Source organism: Nelumbo lutea, chromosome 1 (assembly GCF_056320005.1).
Source record: "Nelumbo lutea isolate HS-2025 chromosome 1, American lotus-T2T, whole genome shotgun sequence".
Classification (NCBI taxonomy): Eukaryota; Viridiplantae; Streptophyta; class Magnoliopsida; order Proteales; family Nelumbonaceae; genus Nelumbo; species Nelumbo lutea.
In genome coordinates, this window is record NC_142684.1 from 82,369,614 (window position 1) to 82,379,656 (window position 10,043).

Here is a 10,043-nt window from a genome sequence, read left to right on the forward strand (position 1 = left end):
AATAAACCACTCCAATCTAGATTCTACGTGGTAAGAGTTTCTGTCTCTACCACATTGGATGAAATTGAATTGAAGATGACACCCATGACATGAGGAGTCGATGAACAGGTATAAAATCGTCCAGAAGCTGATAATAACCCACGAAGTTAATTTGTCTCGAGCTTCTACATGGTTGATACCAGTCTGACTAACTATAAAATCTGCAATGCTCATTTTCCAATTCCAACCATTAGAACTAAGAGGAGGATGTTTCTCATCAGATCACAAGTGGCTTTGTTTTTAGCTAAGCGAGTGTGTATGTATTTGTACATGCCAGAGATGGATATTGATGATAGACGGAAACAAATGGACTAAAATTTTAGGATGGTCGTTGTCTTGACGTGAGACCAACGTTGTTTCAGGAGGAAGAGAGAAAATCGGCAACGGGCATGGTGATAGGACGGAGAGAATCAGAGAACAGAGAACGGAAAAGAGATGGGGTTCTGGGATACAGTGTACCTCGTGACCGGTAAAATCAAGCGAAACGGCCCCGATTTGACTCCCGTTACCAACGCATGTCGGACTTCGTATGATGCGGCTAGTGCTACCGTCCAAAAGATCGATAAGACCGTGAGAGTTGAAGGAGTTCAGAAGCTCAAGGATAACCTCTCGGATTCTGAAGGTCGGGAGAAAATTGGTCGTTCTTTGATGAACTTGGCCGAAAGTCCAGCCGGCGAAGAGGCGTCCAAGCTCGTCCCAGGTCTGCTTTTCATTTTTCATTTTTCATCTTTCCCCCCTTAATTCTGAATTGAATACTACTGCCATTGAGTGCCTCCCAGCAACAGCAAGGGCGATATAACAGATATAATGTTGAATTTACATTATCTTTACGCCTGAATTGATTAGCAGACAGGGTGTTAATTAGCTGAAATCAAAGCGGTTAAAAGCGCAAACGATTTCTTCAAACTTCTTCCGTGTTCAGTTCAATAATAAAATTGCCATTTGTCCCATTCAAAACTTTGAAACTATACTTATATTAGTGCATATATGAACTTGTAGATACATTCATCTTTGTTTGTGCAGCTATAGGCGAACATGTAAAGAGTTCTTTATTTTTTATAGGATATAAGGCACAAAAGATAAGCCCAGTTCATGATTCCCGAATCTTGATAAAATGCTGGATTAAGGCACAACATTTTCATGATCAAAGGTTCAAAAGTTTTCTTGGTTCATCAGACAGCTTCTAAATACAATCTGGAATCTGGATGATAAGTGAGAACTGCCAAGTATTGGATCACGATACTAGGCCTTTAAAACTTTACCCAAGTTTAGGGTCAGTTCGACTCAACAATGCCTTACTCCAACTAACTACTACATGAATCCTGTTTTGCAGAGTTGGTTAGTTTTGGATTTGATGTCAGCTTGAATAAATAAATTTTAGGGAAGAACAGTTGTTCTTTTGTTGAGATCATTCTACAGTTTGTAGTCTTACTCTGTAACATGTTCTCAGTGCTTGGCTGATCCAAACTATTCAACCTGATAGATTTTCACTTTATTCTTATCAAACATTACTGCCTTGTATACCGTATTTTGGTGATTGATTTTTCACTTTAATCTGGTTGGGCCACTTACATACAATCTGGGATGTGGAATTGTTTGAAATCTATGGCTTGCTTCACTGAGATCACTATTTCATGTTTTTTCCCTTGGTATTTCACCTCAATTTGGATGGCAAAGAGAGGCTATTTTTGGACTCTCTGGTACAGAATACCAATTTTTTTTTGTCTTGGCTTTTTATTATGTATAATTTTTAAGCAACTAGTTAAATTTCTTTTGGTTAAACAGATCTTTCAGCTGAAACTATGAGCATATTTTTGCTTTCTAAAAAGGGCAGTCCAGTGTACGAGGCTTTCGCCAACGCAGGGTCTAGGGTCTGGGGAGGGACAGGTGTATGCAGCCTTACCCCTGCACATATGGAGAGGCTGTTTCCATGATTTGAGACCTGGTCACCCAGGTTGCAATGGAGTAACCCAACCATTGCACCAAGGCCTACCCTCTGGAAGAGAGAAAAGTAGTTCCGGTTTTAGCATTTATAGTAGTCTTTGACAATGGTACTGTTTCTCAGTAATTACATGGATGTTGTAATGAATTCTATGTAAAGGGTTTGCTTTCTATCATAATCCTTCGTGTTCTTAACAATTCAAATGCTAGGAAATGATTTATGAAGTACTCCTTCCCCTTAAAACTCAAACCGATGGCGAGAACTTGAGGCCTAATTCAAAGATTCAAGAAAAACGTTATTGTCTTTGTTGTTGTAGACTTGTTTACTTGTTTTAATTTCTTGATTTTCTTCTTTCTACCGTATTGGGTGTTTTGCTCTTATTTATTCTCAATTTTGCATATACTTAGGTGGGCCTCTAATATATAAAATCTGGAGATGGTTTAAGGATGAACCTCCTTCCCTCTCGGACAGTGACGAGAAAAAATCTGAAAATTCTACAGAAGAGATGAAGGAGAAGAGAATCGAACCAACAGAACAAGACCCGAAGGTCAATGATGAGAAAATTGTGACCCCGTCCCGGTTATAGAAATTGGTTTTCAGTAAGGTGACAGGCGAAACTAGTTTAGTTTATGATTCAAGGGTAATACCATTTTCACGCCCCTAATTTGTAAGATATGCTTGCCTTGCTTCATAATTTTTTTTGGGGCATAATTAAATAAAGCTAAAAAGAGCCCTAAAATGTTAATTTTGAAGATTCCAGCAATGAGAATGATCCATCTTATATTTCTTTTGAGTGAATTGCCATGAGTAATGGTTGTGTTGGTTTTGCAGGGTATTACCGTTGCAGTATTCTGGCATCATTAAGCAAAGCTAGTCTACTACCACCACCATCACCATCATCATCATCCAACCTTGTCCCAAATATATGGGGTGGGTGGGCTAGATGAATCCTGTTTCATCATTCCATTCTTATAAAGCTCTTTTCTTAACCTATATAGCAGGAATGCCGAGCTGCTTCCAGGATAAAAACAATATGCCTTTGATGTACCATGTCATACTGCTCGATTAGTTCAAAAATTCAAACTGGGCATTCATGGCAGTAATAGCTATAGCAGCTCCTTCCATTGCTTCTATAGAATATATAGAACAATGCTACATCACCCAAAATCCATGCAGAAGAAAAACAGTTGCAATCATGTTTAGAGCCGATTTTTATTATTGATGAATGATCTCATCTTTATGGGATCCCATACAAGATTTCAAGTACTTGTTTTTTTGGACATATCGATAGAAGGCAGAGGTGGAATGGCTCAGGTTTTTTTTTTTTTTTTTCTCGATAGAACCAAAAGGGGCACACAAGATAGGGGTATAAAGTTAGAAAAATAAGGTCCCACCGAGATTTGAACTCGGGTTACTGTGACCACTAGACCATGGGACCTTTGGCTGCATTCTTTGTCGACATCACAATCCACACGACTCACTTAGTTTTGCTTTGGTGTCATTCCATGGTATAAAAATTATATGCTTTTGGTGTCATAAGACAAAAAAAATTTCATCACTGCACCATGCTTGGATTATTTATCAAGTTTAATCTTAATTTTGACATTGATAGCTTTTTATCTTAATAAAAATACAAATAAGGTATAATTACTTTTATATCCTGTGGTTTTAGTAAATTACTTTATATGCCTTGTTACTTTAAAAAACTACTTATATGACCTGTAAACGTTAGGTTTAACAGATAAAGTGTAGAGGACAAAGTCTTTAACTGTTCATTAAACTTTCATCTATTTGAAATGTTGAATCCTGTTGCCCTTCTCTCTCTTTTCTTCTTCTTCTCTCTCCTTTCCTTTCTTTTTACTCCGCCACAAACACCACTGAATGAGAGCAACGTCTCCCCTCTTTTCTCTTTTCTGTCTTTCCTCTGAACAAAACCTATACTCTACATTTCCCTTGTAGATATATGGTTAACCATCCAGGTTCAATTGTCTCTGTCAGGAACAGATCCGATAGACGTATTTCTAAGAATTGCTCCACCTCTTTGTTGGTTGTTGGAGAACAAAGATTTAGGGCTTTGAAAACAAAAAAGGTGAAAGACTTAAAACATATCCTGAGTTTTCATAAATTGGTTATCCTATATTTTTCAAATATACCTTGGGGTTGGTTAGTAATGAAAGACTTAAAGGTGTCTTTCATTACTAAAATGTTAAGAACTGTTATGTGATGCGATATTTGCTATTTAATTTTTAAAAACTCTATTTTACCCCTTTATGCTCTGTTCTAATAACTTGTGTAAGTCAAACTGGATTGAAATAAAAACAGGGGTAAATTACAGGGACAGGCTAGCATTTGCTGGGAGCATGTACCAAACATGTTTTACTTTTAACCAATGCCATCTATATTGCCAAAGGATGGTGATGATGGACCAAATTACTTGCCACCATTTACCAATCACCAACGAATGTGGTTTTCTTGGGAACTAGAAATGTCTTGTTCCCTTTTCTTTTTAAATTTCTGGGAATTAAGATTGAAGATTGGTCATGGGTGTGAGTCATTCAAGTTCAACGGTGGAGAGTCTTACAAGATTTTTAATAGATTTTCATTATTGCAGTCTATTCGCTGTAAGCATCAAACAAGATTTGGTAGTTCCTTTGTGAGATTCATCCCTTGGATTATTTGGGTGGAAGATCAGTTTGTTTAATTCTTGTCGTCTCGGTAAGAACTAATCTGTTTAACTTTAAAGCCACTCCATGTTTTATAACCAAGTAATTGAATTGTCTTTGAAGATTTTAGAACTTCTGAAAATTAATTTACTGCTACCAAGGATTCTGATAGCTCCTACAAAAAGTGAAAGCTTAGCAACATATTGTTTTTCTGCTGTTAGAAATTTGAAGTAAAAGGGTTGCTTATTAATTTAAGGGCAAATTTCTTAAGCTACCCTAAGGTTTAGGAAATTGACTAATTATATCTATACTGTTTTAGTATTGTCTTAAAGTATCCCTACTGTTTTTGACAATTGACTAAATTTTCTTTATTGTCGGTGTCCATTAATTAAAGGATTAAAAATATTATTTTGCCCATCATTCTTCTTTAAATTTTCAAAATGAAACTTTTGATACTTCAATAAAGTGAGAACTTCATACAAAACTCGTCTGAAAATGTTAGAGACGATGGACCAATTCGAATAAAACTCATCTCCAAGGTTCAAAGAATCGATATGTCTGATATCAAAACCAGTTCAAGGGGGCCGGTTTAAGGCTCCTCCACCCCCTGAACCGGTCAAAACCCTGATACACCCTCTGTAGGGGCGTATTGGGGAGCTCCTGAAATGATACGTATTGGTCGATACGTGTCAATACTTTGAACCTTGTCTCTTGCGACTGGGAACCTTCAGAAGATGTCGGAAACCATGGTTTTAAAAATGACCCAGAAATAGAACCGTTTTGGCCACCAGTTTTTGGGTTGAGAGTTCAACAATCCGGTTCAAATGGGTGGTCCGTTTTGAGTTTTGATAACAAAAAAAAAAACAGTCAAAAACCGTTGAACAGGTTGACAGTTTGACCACCCAAGTCAACGAGTCATTGACCGGTTCAATGGTTTGGCCAGGAACTGGGTTTGGGGTAAAACGGAATCGATTGCCTAGACGGTTTTCGGGTTGAACAGTCCGACCATCTGGATCAATGGTGGTTGGAAACCATGTTGGAAACGAAGGCTGGAAGAAGAATGATGGAATTGTGGTTCGGAGTAGCAGTTTCGGCTGTGTGTAGAGTGGTACTACCAAGTGATGGAACTATGGTTGCAATGAAGTGCATAGCAGAGAAAGGGGAGCGGTTTTGGCCATGTGTATAGAGCAGTGCTACCAAATGATGGAACTGTGGTTGTAATGAAGTGTGTGGCAGAGAAAAGGGGAGCGGTTTGAGAAGACATTTGCAGTAGAGCTGGTGGCAGTGGCTCAACTCTAGCGTTGGAATCTTGTCCGACTCAAGGATGAACTCCAACACTGAAATCTTGTCCAACTCAGGGGATCAACTCCGGTTCAGGGGATTAACACCGAAATCTTGTCTGGCTCAGGGAGCAGTGGTCAATACAAGGCAATTAATGATGAGGGAATGCCTCACCACCAGAGGCCTTTCATGAAGGGCTGGTTGTACATCGAGTTCCATGTGGAGTTCTAGATTCTGGTGTTCTTTCTCCATATCAGTGTCGCACCTTGGAGATAATCCTGCCCACCAAGAGAAAACAGTCATTTGGTTGGGCATTTTCGAAATACCAAAAATGGCAGCCACCACCTATGATGTCGCAATGTTACGACTTAGAGGGCGGTTGGCGAAGCTCAACTGCTCAGCTGTTCATTTCAGGGGGGTCAGGGGTCAGCGTTACAGCTTCCAACGGAATCAATGATCAACCCTGATCCCTGATCCCCCTGAAATGAATCTCTCTCTATTGGGGTTTTTCTTGAGCTTTGCGAGAGCTTTAATGGAAAATTCTTGCTGCCAATGAACAGGGTCCACATCGGCGATCTTGTGAATACGGCCCATGACGTTGGAATGCTTATTGGAAGCTTCCTGGCAGAGATCGACTAGTTGATCTTTGAAGAATAACCATACCTTATCAATGCTTGCTGGTGGTGATGACAAGGAAGACTAGGAGAATCACCACCGAGGATTTGTTGTTCTCATTGGATGACGATGAGCAATGGCAAAAAAAATGGAAGAAAAGAAAGATGGAAAGGAAATGGGGAAAATAGGGAAGGGGGGAGAGAGAGAGGATGGAAGGTTAGCTGCTGGTTTGAGTGGAGAAGACGATGATGTTTGCCAGGAAGCAGCTAGAAGATGGCCAAACCCTTGTTGACTACAACATCTAGAAATAGTCTACATTGCATTGGTTTAGAAGGTTCATGGAGAAATCATTCTTAGGGTATTTTGAGTATAATTTAAAATTAAATCAAACATATAAGGTCACGTTTAAACAGTATGTGATAAGAATTAACAAGAAGGGAGTTGTGCGACAACTGTCAGAAATAGTAGAGGTACTCTAAGACAACACTGAAACAATAGGAATATAGTTAATCAATTTCATAAACGTCAGGGATAGTTTAAAAAATTTGCCCATAATTTAACAAAAAGAAAAGCAGTGCTAACCATTGCCATAATCAACAACCAGGACGGTCGATTTGCCTCTATTCTTCCATTTTTAAGAAAGAATAGAGGTAACCTGTTTGCAGGGTGGTGTCTCAATATAGAACACAACCTGTTTCACCTCTTAACAAAGAGTGTAACCGTCTTTTTTTTTTTGTTCAAACTGTCAAAGATAAAGGTGGAAATGTATATTTAAGTCTAATTGCAAAACCCAGGGTATAGTTTATATTTTAAAAATATTGATAATTGTTCTACTTGGACTCTTGGGGTTAACCTTGACTGTTTGTTAAAAGTTTCAATAATATATACACAGTGCATAAGCTCTTGAAATCAAGATATTACAAAAAAGGCTAGCTGTTTTCTGGTGGCATTTGATGTTTTACAATTGATGAATAGTATCAGTCGTTGAACTTTTGAGAGGGAAGCAGAGAGAGGTGGGGTGTGAGAGGAATCTTAAGAAAACAACGATCGTAAGCTCTGTTGTTAATCTGGAAAAAAGGTCCGAACGAATGCCCTCTTTGAAGGTAATTTATATACTTTCATTGATCTACTAGGAATTATGCCACATGGGTGACTAATTGATGATGTGGTGTTCGGTCATGTCAACAGAACCGCATATAATAGCTTCAATCTACGAAAATTGAGAACTGCTAATGGTTCATCGGAAATCGGCAATGGGAACGAACGGATCCTCCGAGAAGGGAGACCATGGCGGCAAGTTCACATGGTTTATTGGTCTATGATGGATATTTGGAAGCTGAGATTGTTTAAGAGAAAGAAGCGATTTCAATGATCCCAATTTTGAACATCTGGAGGCCGGCAGCGTTACCACCTGTGATGTTACCGTTTAGTCTCTTCTGGGATTTTTTTTTCAGCTTACTTTGCTGTGGTTTCTTTGGCAGAAGAAGGGGCTGAAGTCCCTGGCTCTTCGATCTCTGCTAATCAGATAATAGGGGAAAAGCACTGGAAATAGATCTGGGGTGGGTTTAAGATAGATCCTAAAGTCAAATCAAATATTTTTTATGGAAATGTTGTTGGAATGTCTGATAATGCAATCCGCTCAGTTTGTAACTCTGCTGTCGAATCTAGTACGCATGCCCTGTTTTAGAAAATGGTAGATACTTGTTGTGCTTTAAATGACAGAAAATAGGAAATTTTGAGCTTCTCAATTTATTTGCTTTGGGTGATATGGAAGAACAGAAACGGCTTCATTTTTGAAAACATTTCTCCTGATTCAAACCTGGCTGCAATTCGTGCTCAGAGGAAAATGATGGAGAGGAATCTGATTTCCCCTCAAGACTGGCAACCTTCTTCCCTGCTAACTGATATCAGGAAAAATGAAGTTTTGCTTCTAAAGGTTAATCTGGATGGCAGTATTTTTGGGTATTGTTAGGATTAAACTCTGAATTACCGATTAAGTGGTATGGCAAACAAGAAAATAATTGAGAAATATGTGAATTATAAAGCAAATAATAAGATAAAAAAAAAGGTAAAGATGGCACTAGATTTACGTGGTTCGGTCAAAGAGACCTACATCCATGGGAGAAGAAAGAAAACTTGTTTATTTATATCCTTGATGAGAGTATTACAAACTGACCACCTTACTAGTGCCGAAATGCCTTTAACAAAGCCTTGAAGCACTCCATAGCATAGATGACTGCTTTGATTTGGTGTGAAAGAGTCCTTAATGGCAGCACTGAAGAAGAAAATCGATCCCAATCATAATACGAGCAGATCTTACTGGAAGATGGCGGTGGAGTTCTCCCAATCTCTTCAGCTTTTTAATGCTCTCTCTCCATGCACCTACTACCCCCCAGGAAGCACCCTTTTTTTAGAAAAAAATAGGGAACATGGTCTCTAAAATTCTGACGAAAAAAATGGAGGGGTAGAAGTGAAATTGTCAAAATAAATGTGGCAGTTTTGGTGAAGTAATTGTGACTGTTGAGAGTCACAGCAGTCATACCAAAAGACAATAGTTATTGTGGCTGTTGAACTCCTTAGCCACACCAAACGTCAACAGGTATTGGCAAAGCAGGTTTTGGAGTGATTATCTGGAATCATTTGGGTTCAGCAGTAGCTGCTTCTTTTGGGCCAGCCCAAGTCTCTTCTCCAATTCAAGCTGAAGCCATGACACTTCTAAAAGGTTTGGATCTTTTGAGTATGCTAAATCCAGCTGAAGCAATAGTTGAAAGTGACTGCCAACATCATCCACGCACTGAAAATTGGGGACAGCAACAAAGCTCAAGATCAAGATGCTCTGTTTCTATGCAAAGATATTTTGGATTGTAGTAAAAACTTAAATGTCTCTTTTAATTTTGTAAATAGGTCTTTAAACTCTTTTGCCCATGAGTTGGCAAGAAAAGGGCTAGTGGAGTCAGGTTTGTTTGTTGGGAATTGCCCTCCCTGGATTATAGAGCTGGCTAGGAACGACTCCACTAGACCTACTTGATCTTTGTATGTAAACTCTTACTGTTCTTTCTTTTCTTCTCTTTGTATATCATCCTTTGTTACCAAAAAAACCAGCAAGAAACTTAAATTAATAAGTGGAAGGTCTGAACAAGCATTCCTGAGGGAGGGAGTTGGAATTGACTATCAGTTCCCTCCCTACATATATTGTATGCTATACCATGGGCTAAGTTGTTATATTTTCTCTTTACGTACTGTATATTACATGAATCAAAACCTCTGCAAATATTCAGGACCTGGTCCTTCCAACTGCAGTTAGTAGTGGTATTCACAATGGATAATGCATCACAAAAAAAAAAAAAAACAGTTAGGCAGTTGATTTTTCTATGCATAACTTCTTTCAGCTCCAAAATAAGAGCTTACCACTCTGTTTCAGATGGAGATTGAGCTATTGACTTGTGCCCTGCAAGAGTTCTCTGTGATGACATAAGAGTTGGAAGCTGTACTCTGTTGAACCC

General features: G+C 38.7%; 1 protein-coding gene and 1 long non-coding RNA gene across 5 annotated transcripts; both read left to right on the forward strand.

Moving 5' to 3' along the window:
* The first annotated feature begins 321 nt into the window (after positions 1-321).
* LOC148875726 (uncharacterized) lies at positions 322-3,248 on the forward strand. Of its 4 annotated transcripts, none has more exons than XR_016100882.1 (3): positions 322-739; positions 2,389-2,648; positions 2,813-3,248. XR_016100882.1 is itself a non-coding variant. In XM_088950365.1 (2 exons), exons 1-2 carry the CDS (start codon positions 475-477, stop codon positions 2,926-2,928), a joined length of 381 nt encoding a protein of 126 aa, XP_088806491.1. In that variant the 5' UTR covers positions 342-474; the 3' UTR covers positions 2,929-3,248. The 4 variants fall into 4 exon arrangements, 2 of the variants coding, with proteins under 2 accessions (XP_088806491.1, XP_088806483.1); XR_016100881.1 differs by having other exon boundaries at positions 328-739; positions 2,389-2,621; XM_088950365.1 differs by lacking the exon at positions 2,389-2,648 and having other exon boundaries at positions 342-739.
* A 4,240-nt stretch (positions 3,249-7,488) lies between these two features.
* On the forward strand, positions 7,489-9,598 carry LOC148875727 (uncharacterized). Its single transcript, XR_016100884.1, has 2 exons — positions 7,489-7,643; positions 7,729-9,598. It is a non-coding gene; the product is annotated as an uncharacterized LOC148875727 (long non-coding RNA).
* The last annotated feature ends 445 nt before the right edge of the window (positions 9,599-10,043 follow it).

Excerpts from the sequence above, each read along its gene's own strand:
- LOC148875726 (XM_088950357.1), top strand. The coding sequence starts at position 475 with ATGGGGTTCTGGGATACAGTGTACCTCGTGACCGGTAAAATCAAGCGA. Across the intron at positions 740-1,824 it reads GGCGTCCAAGCTCGTCCCAG|ATCTTTCAGCTGAAACTATG; the intron begins GTCTGCTTTTCA and ends TTGGTTAAACAG.